Source organism: Symsagittifera roscoffensis, chromosome 4 (genome assembly GCF_963678635.1).
Source record: "Symsagittifera roscoffensis chromosome 4, txSymRosc1.1, whole genome shotgun sequence".
Classification (NCBI taxonomy): Eukaryota; Metazoa; Xenacoelomorpha; order Acoela; family Convolutidae; genus Symsagittifera; species Symsagittifera roscoffensis.
In genome coordinates this window covers 77,197,396-77,223,669 of record NC_087065.1, presented here as the reverse complement: position 1 = coordinate 77,223,669, position 26,274 = coordinate 77,197,396, and the positions used below count along the sequence as shown (strand labels likewise).

General features: G+C 33.2%; 1 protein-coding gene across 1 annotated transcript in view; it reads right to left on the bottom strand.

The window, feature by feature from the left end:
• Window positions 1-3,546: 3,546 nt before the first annotated feature.
• Window positions 3,547-26,274, bottom strand: part of LOC134845032 (protein stum-like) — a 35,939-nt gene continuing 13,211 nt past the window's right edge. Inside the window, exons 3-4 of the mRNA XM_063861861.1 lie at window positions 6,472-6,666; window positions 3,547-4,012 (exon numbers count right to left, since the gene is read on the bottom strand). Coding sequence (XP_063717931.1) covers window positions 3,846-4,012; window positions 6,472-6,666 — 362 coding nt within the window. The 3' untranslated portion in view covers window positions 3,547-3,845. The remainder of the gene's footprint in view (window positions 4,013-6,471; window positions 6,667-26,274) is intronic.

Here is a 26,274-nt window from a genome sequence, read left to right as displayed (position 1 = left end):
TGAACTACAAAGTATAAAACTACTATCATTTTAGTAACAAAAAAAACGTTATATTTTATTTCTACATTGAGAAAAACCGCCATGTGTTAAAATTATTGACTTTTTGTGTAAAGATTAAAAAACAATAGTGTTCAAGTTCTACATTCAACATATTACAGAGTTGGAATGCAGCTCTGTTTATTAATTCGCAAATAAACAAGAAAAATGATAACATTCTGTTAATAATTATTACAAACGTCGAGTTCAAAAAACTAACTTTTTTGAGAAAAAAAATATTTACAGTTTTTTTAATAGTCAACAACAAATAAACGTTAAACTTCAGATAAATCCACGGCTGTGTTGAATATATTCATTGTGTCAGTGACGTAAACACGAAGAAAAACTTCAATTGCGAAAAAAACTGGTCTAATAGAGTTTTGGTTTATCGGTTCGCCACTTGAAAAAGTGACCGCGTCCAACTGCTAACAACCACGTCATAGCATTATCATGTTGAGATTATTCTCCTTATTTATTTGCGCTTTTTAATTTGTCATTAGAGCTTTTAAAAGTATGCGGGTGTTATCAACATCCGTCTAAACGCATTCTTCAGATTGAAGTAAGAGCAACTTGCAAGTGATTTGATGATTAATCCCCAATCGTAATTCAATTAGCGATGATGAACAAATGCATCATCGATGAAATAAGTTAGTCGTTATCATATTTAGAGAAGTTTCATCTTTTGTCCTTGCTTGAGTTTTGTGTCGCGAACTGTGAATGGTAAGTCTTTTGTTCGTTTATTATGGAAACATAATCTGAATTGCTCCGTTATTTCATTATTTTTAAATTAATATCTATAAAATAGTGTTACAAAGCTATTTTTAGTTTTCATGAAAAATCCAGTTGTCATGACTAGCTTTGTGTGGTCTTCAAAATAGTGAAAGTGTCTAAAAGTGCCCAAAAATAGTGCACTTTCAAGAGGACCTTTGGATTTTAGACTGAACCAAACAAAAAGGTTGCTAACTGTCATTTGATCACCGCTCAATTCTATTTTGGAACTCGAAAACAAACCAAACAAGTGTCGAATAAATATCTCAGAAAGGTGCAGTTTATATTACACGGGAGCCCAAAACAAAAATGGAATGAACAAATTTTGCGGCTTAAACAAAAATCAGGTTAGAATTTTGAGCGTAGGGCCAATTTGTGACCCCCGTTTAGCCTTGAAAATATTTGCCAGCAATTTTTGACGTTTTTTGTCTCGCGATATTTCATTTCGAAAGATGATAGTGTCAAATTATGTTAATGTGACCAAACTATTTGATTTCAATCCCGATCGATGCAGTTTAACATGCGATAGAAGATCATTGAGGTAAATATGTCACCAAGTTTGAATCTCAGAGAAGCTTAGAAGCTCGTCTCTCTTTCTATTTCTGGGCTTCTAATCCATTACGTGGACAAACACATCTTGGCGCATCGATTAAACGCCCATTATGTCGGTTGGACAAATAGATCACTCTCTGCAATCTAAGATTCGCCCTCCGTTTTGACGCAAGTGGGGCGGTTCGCTCATAAATTTTGAAGCTCTTCCTTTTGATCCCATTGGAGAACGTCTGCACCAAACGTCGCTCGAAGCGCTCCATTTCTATCAAAACTAAGCTTAACTTATTAACTGAACTGGGGTTTAACTGTTGTAGTACAATCATGATAATTGGTAAGAATCGATCGATCGATCGGCCGATTGCTCCAAATACTTGGTGCAATTGTGGACGATTAGAAATGTTGACAGAAGTCACCAATATCAGTTGCATGTGTGCTTTACCATAAACCATTCTGGCTGTTGTGTTTAACGATTGCCTGAGATTAAACAGGAGTGAAAAGATACGATTTCGATACTTTCAGTCTAATTAATCCATTCATTTGTTGTAATTTGAGGCCCACTTTTAGCACATGCTGCTGTTTAGAAATAAACCCCGTTACTTTTTCGATTAACCTTTTCCTCCCAATTTGGAAGCTGCAAAATCTAAACTTGTCTCTACAAAAACGGTAAGTCCAGATTTGTAAACTCTTCTTTGAAAACATTAGATGTTGAACTGATTAAGTTTGACCATTTTCGGGCGCCAAAACCATAAAGCAGTTTTTATGATGCCAATGCTATTCATATGCTACATGGAAGTAAATTTTTGCAATTTGAAAAAAAAACGTTCGCCCCCTTTTCACTGATAAGTAGGTCAAATTGGTTAATTAGCAGGTTGACCTGTTTTCTGGCCTTCGATTCATCATTGCAGTATGCTTTCATTGAACAGACTCCCAACTGTCAATCAAATGCAGCATAATGCAGTGATAGTTCCTCGTCAGAACGATCAATTAAGACCAGCTGTGCGAAAACTCAGTTAAAAATAAGTCAATATTTTGGTAGTGCGGTGCTTCAATTTTAAAAAAAATGAACCTTTCTCAGACATTTCAGCCAGGGCGGATTTAGGGGGAGGCTGGGCTGACACCCCCTCCTCAGGGATTCTACCGACCTCCGTCGACTCAAAGGGTCCCCTCTTTGTACTATTTTGAGATAAAAGCGCAGAAAATTTGCCCGAAACAAAGTCTTTCCAGCGCTTTAGGAGAGCTCGGAAATCAATTTGGTCGAACTAAAGAAAAAAAAGGTCGAAAAAATAGAAAATCCTAGATGCGCCCTTGGTTTCAACCACTTTGCCAACACAAGAGTCTCTCTTCTGCGCAAATCAATTAATGTCATTCATTTTGAGCGGACAGAAGTTTAAAATATTCTTGATAAACTTTAAATATTCTAATTTTAAAATATTCTTGTATTTGAAATAATTTAGTTAACTTAATATTAAAATATTCTAAAGGGAGCAAAGGTTTTTCAGCCGCTGGACATTTTTATTTTGAGGAGTAAAAATATTAACTTTGGCCTTTCCTAAAATCTTACCTGAAGCGCAGCAAATGTTTGCAAACAAAAGAGGGCCTCTAAAGCGTTTCAAGGGTGACAGACCATAATATTGGCCTAAAAAAGGTCAACATAGTTTTTGAAAAACACCCCTGCCCTCACAAAAAGATCCTAGATTCGATCTCCCAGAATTGATCAAAAATCAGAAGTTTACGCTGTCTTTTTTTCAAAGTCCTTGTTTCGAAAAGTCAGTGAAGATAGAAAAATTGAGAAAAAAAACGCCTCGCACCGGCAAATTTTTTTCGATAGGGTTAAAGACTATTCTTAAGCTCAGTTGATTTTAAAAGGTTCAAGTTTGATCAGGGGCGGATTTTCTCGAATTTTTGTAATGAAAAATTTCGAAAATTTGTTTTTTTTGGTCGATCGATTTGAATTTCAAAAAATCCTTTTTTTAGGTCGATCATCAAAATTTCGATCATCAAAATTTTGCCTGCGGCGCATAAAATTTTGTCAAGATAGGTTCTTTTCAGTGCTTTGGGAGTGCTCGGGAAATCAAATCGATCGACCGTCGATCGATTTGATTTCCCGAGCACTCCCAAAGCACTGAAAAGACCCTATCTTGACAAAATTTTATGCGCCGCAGGCAAAATTTTAAACTAACAGGCGCGCGCTTCCCCCTCAAAGTTAGTATATTTTGGCGTCGAAGACACTATTAGAAAATTTTTGGTTCCGTCAGCCAAAAACAGATATCTCAAAATAGTACAACGGGGGATCTTTTAGGTCGGCACGGGGTCGAATCCCTGAAAAAAAGGCGTCCTTCCCCCTCCCTAAATCCACCCTTGATTTTGATGTCTCTAGTATCTTATCATCTGAGTGATCGTTGAAGACCCAAATAAAATCAGTAAAGCAGACATTAAATAAATTAAGCTGTAGTAATGTCCTTAGTCTATATATGACTACGTATGGTTCATCATGGGTTGTGTATGGTTGCCGATGGACTGGGTGTCACTTCGACCTGGCTGCCAGCTGGTTCAGTGGACGGCCTGGTGTTGTTCACTTGGGCGGCGGACATCCTCCCAGTGGCCTGCTCATGGGTTTCCAGCAGCTTCTGACCTTCTACTAATTTCCGATGCTCCACTGAACAGGTGCGCAAAAACAAAATTAAAATATTTTTTGATCAAACATGCATGACAAGAAATTTGATCATTCCAAAATCACTTAAGTTCACGCTGATTTCTTGATTTCCGAAAACTGAATATGTCAAAAAGTATAGATTTGAAGCAACGGTGAAGGTGGTTTTTTAAGGACTATAGATGAACTAGGGGGATTTCAGGATATTGTCGGATCTATTGTCGCAAGGACGCATCTAAAGTTTTTCCGACAAAATTGTTTTTAAAAGTTGCCCTTATTTTTTCTCGGATGATTTCCAGGTCGTCAAAAATAACATTCTGAGAACTAAAAACACCAAAAAAATGTGTTTTTGCCAAAAAGTGTCTGAGCCGCAGGCAGCATCAAAATGCGCGGTAAATTAACAAACAATTTAGTCAAAGGGGCGTGGAATTTCTCGAGGGGGTGGTTTTTTTGGTCGAACAAATTGATTTTTCGAGCTCTCCCAATGCGCTAAAAAGACCCTGTTTTGGCCAAATGTTCTACGCCGGAGGCAAAATTTTGAAAAAACAGGCCAAAAAATTTTGACCATAAAACTTTGACCAAAAAATTGAGTTTTTTCGCGCGCGCTCCCTCTTCAAAGTTAGTATATATTGGGGCCAAAAGCGCCCTTAGAATACTTTGAGGGTCTGTCACCAAAAGTGGATATCTCAAAATAGTACAAAGGGGGACCCTTGGGTCGACAGGGGGACGAATCCTTGAAGGAAGAAGGGTGTCCGCCCCCCCCCCCCTAAATCCGCCCCTGACTAAGTGGCAATACTCAGGTATTGTATTTGTTGGTGTAGTTTTTGTAAGTTTATGTCACTGTTCACAATGCAAGCGCATGATGATGATTGTGGTTATGATTACATGACTAGGATAGATATTATTCCGACCATTTGAAAAATGGGGACGAATTTTGTATTCGGGTGTTTTGTAGTTTTTTTTTCACGCAAAGTCAGCTACCACAAATAATCAACAGAGAGAGTTGAGTGATATATCATATTAAAGTCCTTACTGTCTTGATTCGAATGATATTGACAACTTTTGAAAAAATTTCCCAACTTTGAGAAAAATTCCCAATTTCGAGTTCGAAATTTTTGCTTTTTCGTCTTAACTCAAACTTTTTTAAATCAAAACCTTCATAACTGAAAGAAAAACTTGAAAAAAATTTTGAAACTTTTATTTAATCATTTTTTTGTTTTTTAGTCGTTTTTCTACAAAAACTGTTTTTCTTTTCGATTGTTTAATATGACTATCAAATATGCCTAATCTCTTATTTCTCGTTCAATTTTACCACACTACGCCAAAAATAGCGGCACAAATTTGAAAAAAAAATTGTTTAAAGATTATGGTCGGAACATTTTGAGCTACTTGCAATGCTATCCTTGATATTATTATGATTATAATAGTTATTATGATATAATGATATAATGATTTATGATTAGGATAGATTTTTTATGAAAAATATGATCATGATTGTTAAGATTATGATTGCTTTCTTATGATGATTATTATGCGTTTTATTTTTGTGATTATTAGTGTTAACATTGTTTTCATGATGATTATTTTGATTATTATTATGATTATTGTTATTATAATTATTATGATTTGATCATTATTACAATTATTATTATTGTGGTTTTAATTAAAATTGTAATTAATATGATCATTGCTAGGATTATTCTGATGACTATTATGATTATTATAATTACTTTTATTGTTTCAACCGTTTAAAAAACGTGGAGGATTTCTAAATTCAGGTGTGTTTTAGCTTTTTTCTTTTTATTTTTCATGCAAAAACAGGGATCACAAATACCCATTAGAATGGGTTATATAACGAGTGATATATCATATTAAAATATTGAAAAACCCTTTTAATCGTGATTTGATCAAAATAAATAAAAAAGTTTCCGGTGTCGAGAAAAACCAGTTTGAAATTTTGGTTTTTGGCTTAATCTTATGCTAATAAGGTGAGCGTACAGGCATGTAATAGCTTATTTATGCTTAATTTGGGTCGTGAAAACTTAGATTTATTCGAGTAAAAATAATGTTTGGAGTTTGTTAGCGCCATTTTCGGAATCAAAAACATCAAAATTCAAAAAAGTTTTGGTTTTTTTCTACGATGTTTTTTCGTTTCCTAGTCATGTTTCAACAAAAAGTTTTCCAATTTTTTTTTTTCGCTGGCCTTTTTTATCACACCACTCAGGATAAACGACACAAACTTGGAATTTTTTTTAAATGACTATGGTCGGAACCTTCTGTACCACTGCACAGTAACCGACGATCCCTGTTATTATAATAATACTTATCATTATCATTATTCTGATTATTATTATGATTATTATTATTTTTCTTGTTATGATAATTAAAATTATCATTATTATGATTATTGTTATTGTGATTATTATTAAAATTATTATTAGTAGATGCAGATTTGTTGTTCTAACTGGATAGTTGGATGAGCCATGATGCCCATACAAGTGCCCATATCCAGCCGATGAAGAGGAAAGTAATGGTCATGAGCTGGGAGAGGCCGATGAGGAATACGATGAGGAAGTGCTCCCCCACCGCGTACTTCGCCTTGGCCTCTGCAGTCCTGAAGGTTCTCCTCGACAACAGCAGCACCCCACTCAACATTGTACCTGCGAATAAAGACAAAAAATAGACTGCAGTTGTGTAAGTAGACTTATACTTTTGCACCGACTGACATATAGTCATTTTTGATGTAGTCCCTGGCCTCAGATCGGTCAGCTTCCAGTGGTTCCAAATTTATGCAGCCGTTATTCGATATACAAAACCCAGAAGCGAGAATAGTTTAAATTAGTTAGCCTATTGTAAACCGAGCCACAAGTACTAATAAATCAGTATCAGAGCAAATTTCTATGAAAAATTTTGACCAAGATTTGCTTAACTTTTTTCTCGCACGTAAAAAAAAACGCTTCGGCAAAAAGTAAGAATAATTTGAGACAAACATTTTGCTGAGACAGTGAGCTATAGTTTTCCAACAGATTCAGGTTGATGAGAAAAAGTTAACTCAATGAAGTCATTTTTTTTTAATTTTCAAATTTGAACAGCATTTTTTTTCTTACCTTTAAACGTTTCTATTACAAACAAACTAAGAAAAACAGAATTACCCGTATATAGCAGTGCTCAGATCACTTGGAGGCTTCAAATTGTGTTTGAATTTTAAAAGTTTCTGGATTCAATTTTATCCCGATTGCTTCTTGAGAGCTCAATGGTTAATCTGAAAAGTACGAGATGAGGTTCGGAGTCAAAAAGTAAAAGTGACAATGAAGCTCCTGCGTAATTTTTAAATATCAAAAATCAAATAGATTTTAGAAGTTTGTAGATACATCTAGCCTTTAGGAAAAACTGAAAGCTGTATTTATATCAACCTCCTTCTGCAATTTCTTTTACATCCACTGGCAGTGTTTTTCGTAGAAGTCATCATGCATGCTTGTGTGCATCTATGTATGTATGAAAGTACGCACGTATGTATGTAGGTATGTACGTATGTATGTATGTATGTATGTATGTATGTATGTATGTATGTATGTATGTATGTATGTATGTATGTATGTATGTATGTATGTATGTATGTATGTATGTATGTATGTATGTATGTATGTATGTATGTATGTATGTATGTATGTATGTATGTATGTATGTATGTATGTATGTATGTATGTATGTATGTATGTATGTATGTATGTATGTATGTATGTATGTATGTATGTATGTATGTATGTATGTATGTATGTATGTATGTATGTATGTATGTATGTATGTATGTATGTATGTATGTATGTATGTATGTATGTATGTATGTATGTATGTATGTATGTATGTATGTATGTATGTATGTATGTATGTATGTATGTATGTATGTATGTATGTATGTATGTATGTATGTATGTATGTATGTATGTATGTATGTATGTATGTATGTATGTATGTATGTATGTATGTATGTATGTATGTATGTATGTATGTATGTATGTATGTATAAATGTATGTATGTATGTATGTATGTATGTATGTATGTATGTATGTATGTATGTATGTATGTATGTATGTATGTATGTATGTATGTATGTATGTATGTATGTATGTATGTATGTATGTATGTATGTATGTATGTATGTATGTATGTATGTATGTATGTATGTATGTATGTATGTATGTATGTATGTATGTATGTATGTATGTATGTATGTATGTATGTATGTATGTATGTATGTATGTATGTATGTATGTATGTATGTATGTATGTATGTATGTATGTATGTATGTATGTATGTATGTATGTATGTATGTATGTATGTATGTATGTATGTATGTATGTATGTATGTATGTATGTATGTATGTATGTATGTATGTATGTATGTATGTATGTATGTATGTATGTATGTATGTATGTATGTATGTATGTATGTATGTATGTATGTATGTATGTATGTATGTATGTATGTATGTATGTATGTATGTATGTATGTATGTATGTATGTATGTATGTATGTATGTATGTATGTATGTATGTATGTATGTATGTATGTATGTATGTATGTATGTATGTATGTATGTATGTATGTATGTATGTATGTATGTATGTATGTATGTATGTATGTATGTATGTATGTATGTATGTATGTATGTATGTATGTATGTATGTATGTATTGGAACCTGATCTAAACTACATTTTATGATTGGATAAATTAGATATTTTACCAATGTAAAGTATTTAATATTAACCAATCATGATCCATCTAACTAACAACCCACTTATTTGTAAGTGCTAAAGTTACTTGTAATTTCAGCACCAGAGAGATTTGAATTTAACTTAGAAATTAGTTGGACTCTCCCGAGCACTTCAGCAGCCGCAATAAACCAGTATACCCTAGATCTATTGAGCCTAGCAGAGACTAGTTAAACAACCTGAGACTAGATAGTATAAGAGTAAGATTAGGATCGGTATTAGACTAAGAAGTTGCACGAATCTATCCGGCCGAAAATAAGATAGCGTGACGAGCAGACGGTGTACCCTATCCGAAATTACTCTATGAGTTAGCCAACTCGGTCCTAACTCATCTGGTGCGACCATAAGTCTCGAACAAGACCTTAATAGCTTAGAATTAACCAAAATAGATTAGAAATTAGACAAAAACATTTACAAAATGTTATACGACAATAATTTAATCGAAATGTCTCTACGACTCAATAGATCAGAGCCAATATTCCGAACCATAACAGAACTACCCGGAATTGGAAGAAGACCTCGAACCAGAGACGACATACGACAAAGTAGAAACTTGCCATATAGTTATATGATAGTTCGGCAAAAGCCAGAACAAACTTTTATATTTAGAATATTACTGGCAATGAATTTAGATTTTCATTTGCAAACATAAAACCTTGAAGTTAATCTTCAAAATCATTTCAGGCGCTAAACAAAATTATTAATATACAATAACGATTGATAAAAAGATCTAAGATCGTTTTCCTAAAACTCTGCAGTAATATACAAAACATGTTTGAAAAATATTTATTGAAAAATAAAAAATAAAAATTAGTAGCATGACAATAAATGGTTAGTAATCATAAATCATCCTGTTGTTCCAGCTCCATCACCTAAAACATAACAGCAATCATAAACCCACTAATATCATCAAAACACTAAATCTTTCCTTTACACACATTTAAAATTTTATTAAAACTTAAATTCACTTAATTTTAAAACCAGATCATCAAGGCTTATCCTTGGATCTTAAATCATTTTCTACTTAATTAAATTTCAAATTTGATCATCAAGGCTTATCCTTGGATCAAACAGAACAACTTTGTTCTCCCCCACCCACTTAATTAGTGTCTAACGACCTCAAACGTCGATTCACTACCCAACCCTTTCTAAAGACCCAAGACTAATAGAAATTTTTAAACAAAACTAATCATTCAAATTAGGATAAACAGTGAAGAACTTCGGTTATTCATCCTTCACTTGACCCCCCCTCTTACCAGACCCAGGATAAATCTTAGACTTAGTAAGTTTAAAATAGTATCTAACGAACTACTCGCGTTCTAATTATACCTGAACCTTGTGGATCGATTTACTATTCTCCAACCCTTGAACACAATCACTACCCCTAAGTAAGATTAAGTAAGTTAACACCTTAACTTATACTAGCCACGAGAAAGTAAAAAATCATTCTTCGGAATCGATATACTTTTCTCTCCAACCCTGAACAAACAGACCCAGGTTAAGCTAACCAAAAAATCGTAAGAACTAACAGTTTAAGAAAATAGAAATCATTTAACAACCTTTTGCATCCGTCATCCTAAACCTTATGTCATTTAAAAACCTAGGAAATAAACAAACAATCGTTTTACACAATTGTGAAATAGATAACAAAAAATACGACCTTGTAATCACACCTCATACACAAACAGTTGGATACATTCGAACAAAACGACAAACACTAAAAAGAAAAATAATAACGAAACAAAGACAAATAACACGAAAAAGATTTTCAAAAAATCGAAACGCATTTTCAGAATCAGAAACCAACAGTTTAGACGAACTTTACAAACTAAAAGAATCAATAGATAAAAATTACCCACTTCACGATCAATTATATTTTTCTGACTCAGAAACAACTTCAAATTCATCAAAAAGAGGAAAAAGAAGAATAAAAAAGCAGTATAAACACAAACCAGTACATTTATACAATTGGAATCAACCAATTCGACACATTAATAATTACATATTAACAGTCATCGAACGAAAAAATGAGCTCAACGCACACTCCAGGTGAAGAAAGTCCAGATGATGATGAAATCTTTCCTTTTATAGTAGATGCAGATACTGATAGAGGACAACACATATTTTGTCAAAATTTACTCGTAAATTTATTTGAACCCGGAATCAGTCCATGTAAAACAGAGTTCCCCGATGTAAAAATCAAAAGACAAATCATAGATCACTATCTAAAAGATATATGTAACATAACACAACAGTATGGAATCTACTCCATAGAATTCACCTCACCAAACCATAATAATAGAAAATATGCAATTCAAACAGACGATCTTGATTTAGAATTTTCAAAAGTTTTTTCAGAATATATAAAAAGCATCCAATATCATAACTCACAAAGAGCAAACTCCATATTCACCAATGAAGTTTTCGCAATAATATATAGTTATATTTCGATATTAGAAAACGAAATCCCAATAACAAATGTCTCACCGACAGAAACATCTAAACATTTAAGAGTACGACATGAAATCACACTACTCTCTAGTTATTTAAACATCATTAAAGAAAATTTCACGAAAAACGACGTTTCACAACATACAAAACACGATCTACAAAAAATTTTGGCATGGTTCATAATAGATTATTTCACACACAATATTGATTTAATTGCACAAGCAAGAAAAAATTTTAGACCCCAAAACTCGAACGATGATACCGCTATCACAGAACAATCAGATTATGTTTGGGACCCCGAATGGTCTCATCCCGCATTTATAAGCTTCCCACAAACAATCTCAAGTCAAGCAATAAGTACGATATCTTACATAAGAGATTATGTAAAAGTAATACCATTAACCATTGATGCAACACCATTAAACTATAATACATTTTTACCCGATACACAAAATAATAGTTTAAACTCTACAGTTATACACAATGAAAACCTCAATGGAACTAGGAATCTTACTCAACAAGATATCCAGACACCATCACACTTCATAAATGAAGAAATTGTACACACAACAACTACACAACAAAGTATTTCACCAATACGCCCAAATTTAACAACACCAAGAAATACAAATCCTTCACAAACACAGGTAACCTTACAATCAACCGTTAAACCTTCGGTTGCCCCTAAATATTCACATATGGATTACCAAACATACAGACCCATGACAATACCATCAAAAACACGCAAAACATTCACTAGAAACAACTTTACAGACCATAATTATAATTATACACATCCATCAAAAACATATAATCAACCACAAAGAAATTTTAACCAATATACAAGATCTCGAAATTGGGATAACCCAATGACCCAACCTAATTCAATAAATTTCCAAACAAATCCTCCACAGGATCACAGTGAAAATTACCCATTTTTTCAACAAAATAAAAATAAAAAACAGACATCTTATCAAATGGATTATTTATCCTCAGATGATGAATTCTTACAACCAGATATATTTGCACCAAATACTCAAGAATATCGTAGACAAGGAATACAGAAAACACGTACAAATCATAGAAATTTTTCTCCACAACCAATAGATGCACAACATCAACAACCAATTCAACAACAAAATCTAATTAATACACAATCTTTTCAACCAATTCAACAACAAAATCCAATGACTGCACACTCGTATCAAGCATCACAAATGCAAAATGAAATACCACTCCCATATTATCTCCAACAACATGAAATAACAAGAAACCAACTCTCAAATTTTTCTCAAATGCCAAATGCAGCAGAATCATTACAAATGACAATGAATCCATACCTTATGGGTGGATCATCAATAACATCAAACAAACCTTTAATGGTTTTCACAGGAACAGACCCTGAATACTCTGTAGAAGATTATTTAAATGCAGTAACAGCAAACCTGATTTTAAATATTGGACCTGAACCAATTAATACGCCACTACATCAAAATTGGATACATCGACGCACAGCGTTAATACAAACAACCTTAGATGGCGCAGCCCAAAAATGGTTTTCAGTACTACCTCTAGAAATAAAATCAAACTGGAAAAGGTTTACACAGGAATTTTCAAAAATGTTTGACTCCGAAAGAAACAAACAACAACAAAGAGTTTTATGTAATGAAATTCGCAGATTACCAAACGAAACCATCAAGCAAATAGCAGTACGAATCGAAACACTAGTTCGAAAAGCATATTCATTAAATACACATGACTATAAAAACACAAAGATGACAGAAATCTTAATGATGACCTTAACACCACAATTAAGGAAAATAGCAATAAAAAAGAGAGCATCCCATCCTTCTTCAATTCGAGAACCCGATTTAGATTTTCGAAAACTAGTAGACAAATTAGAACAAGCAGAAATCACGATGAAACTAGAAGAAACGGAAAATCTGAAATTACAATACGTTAACAGAATTGAAACGACTCCCACTAATATTAATAATATACAGGAATCAGAGACAGACCTCGTTGAAAAAATCACTGAAATACTCAATATTTACGAAAAGAACCCAAACTTTAAAGGCAAACCATCTTTCAAAAAATGGTGTAATTATTGCCGACGATACGGACATAGTATTTCCGAATGTAGACAAAAACAGCAAGACAATCAAAATAAACCTCAAAAATATAAAGAACCAAATAAATCATTCTATCAATACATGAAAAAAGATCAAAATCTACCGAACAAAACAGTCCACAGCAACAACAGTTCAGGAAAACCACTCCCGAACAATACAAACTATACAAGAAATCAATCACCATATAACTCAAGTTATAGAGGAAGATCACCAGAACGAAGAAACACGAATAATTCATCACAAAATCACTACAATAGACCAAATAGTCGAAATAACTACTCCAGATCAAATTCAAATACACAACGATTTGTTTCTAGATCTAATTCCCAATCAAGAAATAACTACTATCCAAACAACCAATCACGAAATTCATCATACAATAGGAATAGAAACTACTCCTATAATCGAAATAGAAGTTATTCAAACAACCGAAACCAGAATTACCCGAACAATCGATCAAGGAATAACTCATATAATAGATCGAACTATAACAGACCAAACAATAATTACCAAAACAGATCGCGAAATAATTTTACAAAATCGACACTCAAGTTATAATAATCGTTATAGAAATTATTCCCAATCACCACACCGGAATAATAATAACTATAATAATTCTAATAATCGCCACAGAAGTAGTACACCTAAACATCAAAGACAAATCAATCAAGTACAATCTAACCCAGAAACAACATCAGACCCTCCAGGTATTGATGACACAGTAACTGATACGTTACAACTCAATCAAATAAACTGTACATCATCAGATTCAGAAAGTGATACTGAAAACACTCTTTCTATCAATATGATAAAAGTCGAAAATGACTATGAATCTGTCATATATGAACAACCCTTTTCATCACACATATATGAAAATCAATCAGAATTTCTTCAAAATTATTACACTACACCCATAAATTCCACACCAACGACGCAAGAAACAAACGAGATTAACACTACAAATCAAACCAATAAAAATACCAAAACAAAATGCTTGAATACAAACCATATTTATCAAAATATACAAAAAGAACAACCCAAAGAAAAAATTTGGACAATACCATTTCTCTTAGAAAGCCCAAGAAATAAAGAATTTCAACCACCAGACCTTGAAATAGATTTTTTAATTGATTCAGGAGCAGAATCAAACATAATAAACATCCCCACATGGAATGAAATAAAAACTTTACACCCAAAGCTAACACCTCTTGAAACCTCCAGTAAATTAGCAACAGCACAAGGATCAACATTGATAAACTACGGAAAAATCCAATTATTTCTCCTCCCCACCAGAACAATGGAACAAAGCAAAATTTTAAATAAGCCATTTAAACAAATATTCCATATCACTGATATTAAATATAATATCATTGGAATACCATTTATTTCGAAGTATATACCAACAATTAACATACTAAATAGTAAAATATTAATCAAAGATAAATATACAAAAACAAAAGAAACATCCTTAACATTTTTTCAAAGATTAAATAAACAACCACCATTCTTTTCAAAATTCTACCCGATATTTAACCAACAAAGAAAACACCTAAAACCACTATCAGGAAATATCTATAATTTTTCAATCAAACAAGTTCACCAATATGATAAAGAACAAAACAAACAAAAATTTTATATGTCAGAATTTGAATTCAAACCTATTCACAAATTTTTCAAAATCACAATCTCATCCATAAAATATTTGAAAAATTCGAATTCCGATATCATTTCCTTACATGTCTATAACAACACACCTTACCAAGTAACATTACCTTTAGGACTTTTAGGATATTGTGAAACCAACGCTACAATATCACCAATACACGAAAAAGCCTATCGCGTAAATAATATACTCCAATTACTAGATATTTGCCAATCTACAATTCTTAATGAAGAATTATCTATAAATAATATAATAAGTAACGAAAACAGAAATACGGATTATTTCACAAAAACTCCATATTTCAAACCTACATTCAACATAAGTAACTACACAGAGGACCAACAAAAATTTTTAACAATGTTTAATTTCCAACATTCACAAATAACACAAGACGAATTCGAAAAGTTAGCCAAACAGCTAATTAAATATTCATCAGTCTATGCAACATCAAAATTTGATGTTGGAAAAATCAGTTCATCACTACATCTCCCGTTAAAACCAGACGCAGTTTTCAAAAAACAGAGAGCAAGTAAAGTACCAATTCACTTACATGATAAAGTGAACAGATTACTCGATATTTTAGAACAATACAACATTATATCACCAGTTAATAAAGAAGAACAACCAAAAGGCAACACATTTATCAACCCCGTTATCATTCTAGCTAAAGGAGAATCATTAAAAATCGTTCTCGACGCTAGATACCTCAATTCACTCATAGATGAATCAAAATGTAATTGGCCCATTGAACCAATACAAGTTATTTTAACAAAAATAAACGGCAAATACTTTACAACCGCCGATATGAATAGTGCATACAATCAAATGCCACTAGATGAACAATCACGACGTTTAACACAATTTGTTATCGGAAACCAACAATATGAATTCAACCGCTTATTCTATGGAATATCCATAGGACCAGCAGCATTTTCAGCTTTTATGAGCAAAATTTTTAGACCACTAATACTCAAGAAAAACGCAATCACCTATTTAGACGATGTTTTTATGCAATCACAAACAAAAGACGAGATGTTCAATGTTTTAGAAAAATATCACCAAATACTTCAGAACGAAAATCTGAAGGCCGCCCCCGATAAATCACACTTCTTTTTGACAAGAGTTAAATTCTTAGGACATAATATAGAAAGAAAAACAATCACTCCATTGAAATCACGCATTGACGCTATTCAAAAACTTCAACCACCAACAAATAAAAAGAAAATCCAAGAATTTCTTGGAATGTTAAACTTTTTAAGTAAATATGTTTATAAAATGCAATTATATCTACGACCATTTTATAACATCCTTAGACAACAAAATAATTTTGAATGGAACACAGAACATCAAACACGATTTGAAGAAATAAAGAAACTTTTAACTGAACAAATTTCAAACACAATTCCAGATTCAAATCAACCATTTTATGCAATGTGCGATGCTTCGAACTTTGGCATCGGTGCAGCACTATTACAATCACATAATGGTACAAATAAAATGAACCTCATATCAGCAAATTCTCGATTATTCACTCAAGCAGAGCTACGACTCTCAACTCTAATGAGAGAATGTACAGCCATAATATATACACTGACAGAATATGAATTTCTGATACTTGGATCAAAACATCCAACAGTTCTATTCACAGACCATAAACCAATCATCTTTCTCTTTACACAAAAATCTAACCCAAACCACCGAGTTTACAGATTTCAACTAATTCTAATGAAATTTCCAAACTTACATATAGTTTGGACTGCAGGAAAAAATCTTGCATTACCAGACACCTTAAGTCGAAATACACCACCTGAATTACTTACACGAAAAACAACAGTTGAAATACCCAAAAACATAAAATTCTACCTTGCAGAAAACGAAACATCACCCCGATTGGAATGCAAATATGCAGTAAAAACTGATATTGAACAATCACAAATAAATAATTTACAACATTTCCCACTTTATTTAGATTGTCAAAATAATCATTATGAAGTTGATCTACTTGGAACATCAACTTTCAAACCAATCCCATATTCTCAATGGATAAAAAATAACACCCAACAAAAATGAACAAAACAACACCCGCCTAAAAAAGACCATTTTCCACTAATTGAAAAAGAAGATTTAACTGATAAAATAAATTTATCAGGACCACAAACAAATGATTCAAAATACACAATAAATCAAGTTTTTGACCTTCACGACCCACTTGATACAATACCCTTATCTAAATTAGAAATCGAAAACATTTTTCTCCCCCCAACAGAAATAATTACAATTTCAACACTGAAACAATATCAAAACCTTGACCCAGTAATTCGACAACTGAAATCATGGCACAAATATAAAACTAAACCTATCAAAGCAGATTCAACCATTCTAGGAAACAAAACACTCCTCCGATACTTTCGCAAATTTAACAACACAACAATTAACGAAAATACAGACCTTTTAGAGTATAACCTGAATGAATCTACAGTTCCATGTCTCCCTTTAAGTATGATTCTTATAGCTTTTAATATTTCACATACACAAAATATTAAAGGACACTCTGGATCAGAGAAAACATATTCAAATTTTATACAAAACTTTTATTTCCCAAATGCACCAATTTGGATAAAAGTACTATGCAATGACTGTATAGTATGTCAACTAAATAAACCTTACCCAAATCAAAAACAAATAGCACAAAAACAAGATTTTAAAGGACAAAGTTTGTACTTTAATCATCGTATCTCATTTGATACTAAAGGACCAATTTCACCCTCATCAGAAGGAAACTCCTACATTATGGTAATTGTTGACGCATTTACACATTATGTAGCAATTAACCCAGTACCACATTGTAACGCTTATTACGCTTACACAACACTCTATGAACACTGGATAGCAAAATTCGGACTACCAGAAATTTTAGTTACAGACAACGGTACAGAATTCATAAATAATGAAATTATCACACTATGTCATTTATATAACATTAAACACAAACCACGTACATCTCATGCACCTTGGACAAACGGCTTAGTCGAAGGTATGAACCGTTCATTACAAGAATATCTTAGATGTATCATCAACGGAAATGATACAAAATATACCGAATGGTCAGCAGATGTAAAATTATTTCCCTTAGCGTATAATTCACAAATTACGACAACTTTAGGAATGTCACCATACGAAATGGTTTTTAACCAAAAGCCACGCAAACCAATAATGTTTACAGCAAATTCTCATAAAAACGCACAAGGTTATTGTCAACCAAATAAAGACTCAATTTGTTATAACCTACCTTTACATACACACGATGAAGATCATTTTCATCACCCACAAATTCTTAAACTAGCCTCCGGTACACACACCGAATGGATTCTAAATAGAGATAAAAAACACAATGAAATTTATCAAAAAATAACAAAAAAGTTATTACAAAGACAAAACATTAATGAACAAATCAATTCACGTTTTACACCAGCCTCCGAATTAAAAATTGGAACATTTGTTTTAATACCTAATTTTAATACACAAAAAGGAATTTCTAAAAAATTACAACCCCTTCGAAAAGGACCATACCAAATAATTGCAAAACCCACTGATGTCACATATAAAATTACCGACTCAAACAAAAAAGAAATCGTTCAACATCGAAACAACCTATTACCTTATTACCCAAAAGAATACGCACTCCGCGAATTAACTCAATTATATTCTTTCACAGGATTAAAAATCATTCAAAATGAACCACATCTGAAAAACACAGAACAAAATGATAACCCCACCGAAAATCAAAACACAAAACCAATCGCCACCAAAATCAATACACAAAACCATAAAGAATCACCAAAACAAAGAAAAAATAGAAAAATGACCGAACAAATAATACCCCAAGAACAAATCGACAAATCAGAAAATAGAAAAACAACAAGACTCCGAAATCAACCACGTAAAAACTATAAAATATTCATCCCCCAATCTAAAATTTTAAAGAAAGTGGAATTTCAAAAGTAATTTTAACATTACACTTCACTATCTTGAAACCTTCGAAACATTTTTCATTTACATTTTTCAAAATAACATGCTGACAAGTACGTAATAATTCTAGTTCAAAATAGACCAATAGGATTCATCCAATCCGTCACTTTCTCTAACTCAAACTAAGACCAATTAGACGAATCATATAGAACTCCAGGCACATCTATAACTATAACTTTACGACCTCCAGGCCAAAAATAAGCAAACCACTCCAACTTGACAACTAAAATAAATATCACCATAATACCGTACCCCTCCCTTATCTAATAACCCAAAGATCAACAATATTTCCCCAACTCAGACCACGAATACCCCCAAAGCAAATTTGTTAACTTAGCCTAAAGTAACAAACTGAACATTTTAATTAGCCTAAAGTATAAAAATCTCACCATACCCCGGATCATTTGACAAACAAAAATAAAGAAAAAGACGACCTCCCAGTCACCATGAAAATTGCCCCCAACAATTTTTTACAAAACTCAACCCACTTGTCAAAAAACTAATAAATAATCCGACCACACTAGAAAATCGCCTCAAACAGCAAAAAATATTCGACCAAGAGATCATTTCTTAAATGCTCTTCTCTCAATCAGTTACTCAAATACTCATAAATCTTAAACATTTTTTTACAATACTTGAAACCTTTATAATATTTCTTTTTGATATACTTGAATCTTTTCTAATAATCCTAATCATTTTTTGTAACATTTTTTTAATTTTCTACACTCTACTCGAACTATTCCTCCAACTTTCCAAAACCCTTGATTACATCCACAGGTACGAGTCATATAACTTGTCTAAATGATACGAACAATTTTCAGTAGAACCGATATTTTTTTATTGTTTGTAATTTTCATAGCATTTTTATCATCCCTCATTTTGACAATATGTAAATGTATAAAGAAAGCAATCCTCACATTTGCCCTAGCAACAATCCTTCTAATTCTTTTTTTGGAAGAATACTATAATAAACATAAACCTTCCCACTAAAGTAACAATTCAAAAATCCATCAAAAATTGCTACCCAACAGTCACAGAATCAGTCTTCACCGACATCATCCCAAGATAACCCAACACCACCTTCAACTACTCAAAATCCTCAAACATCTACACGAATTTCTTTTCAAGACAATCCATACACTTTTGAAGAACGACATGCTCGTTTATCAGAACCACTAGAACCAGTTCAACGACAAGCACCTTTAAGCGAACCAACATATAACCTATACCCAACACTACCACAAGAACTAAGTAGAATAAGAAATTCTAGTCAAAACCAAAATACAGTCGAAATAAATAGACAAATTATACATCCTCGACGAAACAGAAATCTTCAAACTCCCCGAGTTCATTTTGATATACCTCAATCCCCATCACAAAACACTCCAGAAAACCCCATTGGTATATTACCAGAAACCCCTACGCTTCTTTCACAACGTAGCACCTCAAGCCTACCATCAGATTACTTAGGTTCAACACCAACATCTGAGCAAATACGTGAAAATCCTTTCAACCCCACAAACCAAACATCACGATTTCCATATTGGACTACACATTCATTTACACAAGGTGAACCAAATTTAGTCAATGACCCCATAGATATTTCTACGGATACAACAACATCCTCATCACTACCAGAAACATTATCACTACCATCAACACCATCAATAAGCCAGTTTTCACCACCACCCTTTAACTTAAATTTTCCAAATAATCTCGACGCCAGATATCGAGAACAATCATCAATAAATATTCCTTTAAGACTAGATTGGAATACATTTACAGCACCTCCACCACTATTTGGACAACATCAAGAAAGTAACCGCCTTCATAACTGGGCACTTAATAGATTACAATATCGCCAAGATATTCACAATGATATCCGTGATCACAATATTCAAATACTCCAACAAAACAGTTTACAATTAAAGTTTGAAATCACAGTTAAGTTAAATAATATTACCCAACATCCCTACCCATTAAATCCACCTAACATAACAGCTCAATCACTACCACCACCGTTTATAACCACTGAAGTAATATACAAATACGACAGATATACCAAAAACACAATTGGCTACATTACATTTTATAATCCATACTCAGGATTATCATACACATGTATATTCTAAAATTATTAATTTTTCTCCAACTCCTTTTTCTAGTAATCTCAAATCAAAACATAAACCCTTCTCCTCGTACAGGACCACAAGATTTATTAGTAACACATTACGATTGTGAAGAAAATGAACAAAAAACACTACATAAATATGCAATAAATCAAGTATCACAATGTGAAACAGAACCACAAGCTATAGAAACCACAGATGTAATAGCAACACTCTATTCAAAAGCCCGAGCAACAACAGTTACAGGTTATAAATTCACAGCAACATTTTCCGAAAAGAAAGTACATTGTTCACAAGTCTCGAACGGAAACAAAAACCGACTTGACCATGAATCATTCTATCAGAGTAATATAGAACGTCTTTTACATCTCAATCCCGACGATTGTAAAAATGAATTACTTAGACTAAACATCACACAAAATAAAAACTCCCAAAGAAAGTTTGTTAATTTTCAAGTTTTTCCAGACTCTGTACATCAATCACAACTTGAAAGACACCAAGGACATATAAAACTAGACGAAAAATACCCGTATAACGGCGCACATGGACGATTAACCTATGACCTACACGATAAACATTGGATACCACACATTGGTATCAATGACCCATCAAACTGCAAAGCAGACACAAAAAATAAAGGATACCAAGAAATAATGTTTTTCGATTGGAAAATACAACTCAAAAAAATACAACTAACACGAGATTTATCAGATAATACAATGATCTATCAAGGAATCCGATTACCTTGTAAAAATGATCAAGGTTATTGCGACCCTACAACGAGAACACAAGCAACAATTGTTTGGTTCCCCGAAGATACATGTACAACATTTCAAGTAGCAAAAATACACGCTCGTATGATAAAATTTCACGAAAAATATTTTATACAATCAATTCCATATGAACAAGTCCATCCAACACGAAAACTAAGTTCTAATTTTAGAAACATAGACAATATAGAAAATAAATTGACACGTTTTCAAATATATCAAGAAACAGAACTTGCATGTAAATACAGGAATCCACTTCACAGAACACAATACTCTGAAATATTAGTTGAATACGAAAAAGGATTCGACATGACCACTGGAAAAGTAAAAATTGACCCATATGCCACAGGTCATCCTCCAAACGAAGGAACATCCTATATACCAGTTAATTTTGAAAAAAGCAACGGACAACCTGGTGGACATCTAAAACCCCATGACACCAGAAGCACACGCTTACAAGAATTATCACTAATGAATACTACATATTTCGGTAATATCCACTATGATATTCATTTAGATATGAAACTAGATTATACAATTAGCCGAATTTTTCAAGAAATGTCACTCTCCGAATTAGAAACACTACACCAACTATGCGAATTAGAACGAACACAAATATTACAATCACTTGCACTAGCAGTATTAAAAATACCCTATGCAGGATACTTATTATCTGGAAATAGATCAAATTTTTTAGACTATGAAGGAAACATCTTATGGTTTTATACTTGTACTAAAAAAATATCACCACTATACGTTTTTGAAGATAAAAGATGTTATAAAAGAATCCCTATCTTTTATAAGAATAAAGTACATTTCGTGGATACACTTTCACGAAGAACCTATTTCTGGGATACCGCAGTCCCATGTGGATCAGAAAACAGCCACAATGTAGTACAACTAAACCCTGATGAAAATAAATATTATCTTCTCACTCCATATCCCACATTAATGCAATCACTCAAAAAATTTTCACCAGAAAGCATTCGCGCTATTGCTCGAAACCCAAATATAGACTTACAATCAATAGGAATCTATTCAAAATCAGATATTCAACATCACATTAGAACACAACAATTCCAAGAATTATTAACACAAATGGACACTATACAAAGACAATCAATAGACCAAAATTTACGCAAACTTGCAGAAACCGCAGGATTTGCCGATATCTACACGCAAGACTATAGCGGATATTTTAAAGACATTAAAGATTATATATATCTAAACGGTGAAAAATACCGTCCCCAAGATATATCACCAATTAACATTTTTAGCTTTGTTACACTCAAAAATGAGATCCTCGATTTTCTAGGATGGCCCTACTACATCTTAGAAAAATTGACTATTTTATACGCAATGTTTAACTTTATTGGATTTCTTTTCTCACTTTTAAAAGGAATCTACAACACATGTGCTATACACACACAAGTCAATCGACAAGCAAGTGTAGCACGCATACTCTTTGCAGGATTTTTTGGAATCTTTTCTACATCTATAAACAAAATTCTTTTAGACGCACAAATAAAAGAATATAACACAAAAATAGCAACACGACAAAATACATACGACGAAGAACATAACAATGTAGACATAACGCCAACGGCACCACAATTACCACCCCTACCAAATAACCATCCACTATCCCTAGTCCCACGAAATTTTCGAAATTTAGCCATCACACATAATCCAAATTTTCGACTCACCACATCACAAAGTCCCATCCAACATATAATAACACACCAGTCACAAGATGATAATACTTATGAACAAATTATTGAACAACCCCATACCACCGCTTTTCAGTCTCAAAATAATCATTTTTTTAGCCCACGATGAGCCGCCAACTTGGATCACTACACCGATCAAATTCCCACCCAACCAATCTTACCTCTCCAATCCCAATAATACCACTTTTTGCTTTTCCGCCACCCGATTTTCCATCTAGTAATGTAACATCAGGCATGAATTCCGACACTAATTCACACATCTCAGTTTTATATTCCATCTCACAACTCAATAACCCGAATATTGAAACCCCCGATGAATTTGCCGACTCAGAACCATCCCCATCCAATAATTTTCATAACTCTTCTAATTTTTCTCAACCCCCTTTTCAACCCATATTATCAAATAACCCTGACCCAATCACTCCCACACCCTCTTATGCTTCCCAAGTTACCCCAACCTACTCCTCATACCATTCTGACCAATCATCTCATTCTCCAGACACCCCCCGAATCTCCCCAGAGCTAGATAATTTTATTACCCTTCAACAACAACCCTACCACCTTAATACCCCAACCATAAACCAAATCTCCTCCACAATAAATTCATCCAACCCCCCTACCCCTACACCCTCTTCAAATTATACTGAATCATTAGCACCATCATCCACATCAACTGAATCTTCACTCAACACTAATAGAGCTTACCGCACTTTTAAAAGAAAGTTCCCCAACCATCCTTTCCCAGCAAAACCAGGAACAGCCCGTGAATACATCAACCACCCCAAGCATACTAACACAAAAGAATTTTTAGCCATCACTTTACCCTCATTCCCACAATACACCTTAAATACCCCCCACGACACTAACGAAACACGCAACTTTGTAGATGAATACGTTTTAATGCCCACCCTCTCTTGGACCTCATATTATCATTTTACTAACCCTCTTTGCTTACCTTTATCTAACACTCACATCGATATAGAGCGAAATACGGACATGCTATATCGACTCACTACACCACTAACCGCTAGACAATTTACTTACGTTGGATATAAAAAATCACTAAAAACACACACTGCACCTAGAGCTAACGAATATACACTCGAATACTATGATCACAACATCATCAGAGCTAACCAAGATCAATTCTTAGACGACGATCGCTTCGCTAATCCACAAATTACTGAGAAATTTTTCATCAAGACACCATATATATTTACACTAAACATCTTCGACCGAAAGTTTGATCACATTATTTCAGAAGCACTAATAGACACACAAGCATACGAAAGTTTCAAAGAACGCTTCCAAATATTTTCACTAACCTTTCATTTCCTTGCACCACACGAAAGAGATTTACACTGCTCACACGATATTATGTTGCGCACTAAACAAACCCACACATATAGTTATTATCGCTTCATCCAAAATCACTTTGACCTACACACACCCTCTAGACAACCACACCATCGCTTTCAATTCATGAATTCCAAATACACTTCACCATTTTTCCTAAATTTCACATATTGCATTAAAGATACTAACCTTCATGGTATTCTTCGCAATTATGATCCCATAACCCAAATGTACATCTTCTGTCCCATCACCAAGACCTTCAACGCCGAAGAATCCCGACCCTTCCTTATCCCGCACGAGTTTGTACAACCCATAGAAATCCCAATTTTAGAATTCATCCACAACACTAAATTCAATCACAAATTATATAATCTAATCCAAAACACACCTTATGAGTTTGCAGTTGGCACTGAAGAACTAACCACTCTCAAGGCACTTCAATTGGTTTGGCCACTGCTTCAGACTAAAAATATCATCCGCATCTTAGCTAAACTACTAACAACTTCAGAACTAATTCACGACATCTTCCCCCACGGTTTTTTCCCCGACGACTAACAGGTAAGTATGAATTAAATGAATATAACTAACTAATTGAAATATTAAAAAACTCACCATACTTTATCCATGTTTTCCTTAGATTTTTAGCCTTCATCCGACGATCACCTACAAAAACCACAAAAAACAAATAAAGATCGCAAATTTCATCAAACAGACTTCAACAATTCTATTAATCTCTTACACTTATAAATTTATAAATTTAATACCAATGCAGTAAATTCATTTCTAAAATTTTCCCCACAAGCAGTAAATCTAATTATAATGAAAATTTGTAACTTAAAATTCCCCCATAACTAGCAGTAAATTTCCAAATTCTATGCAGTAAATTAATAAAATGCAATTGCAGTACTAACCTTTTGATATTTTCATTCATTCGCACAGAAATTCTATCCACACTCGCACAGCTCGCCCACGAAGAATTGTTTAAAATAATGAATTTCAGTTTCAAGTTTTCACACTCAACAACTCTAACATATAATAACATGTTTCAAACTTTCCTTTAACCCGGTTGGAAAGGAATCATATATTAAACAAAACTAACCAACGCAGCTTACTAAATACCACAAATCATAGAATAACAGCATGACTAAGAAAAGGAAACCAACGGTACCCAAACCGGATTAACCTAAAAACTGGATAATTTATTCTTTTGAAGACTATTATAAAGTCTAAGA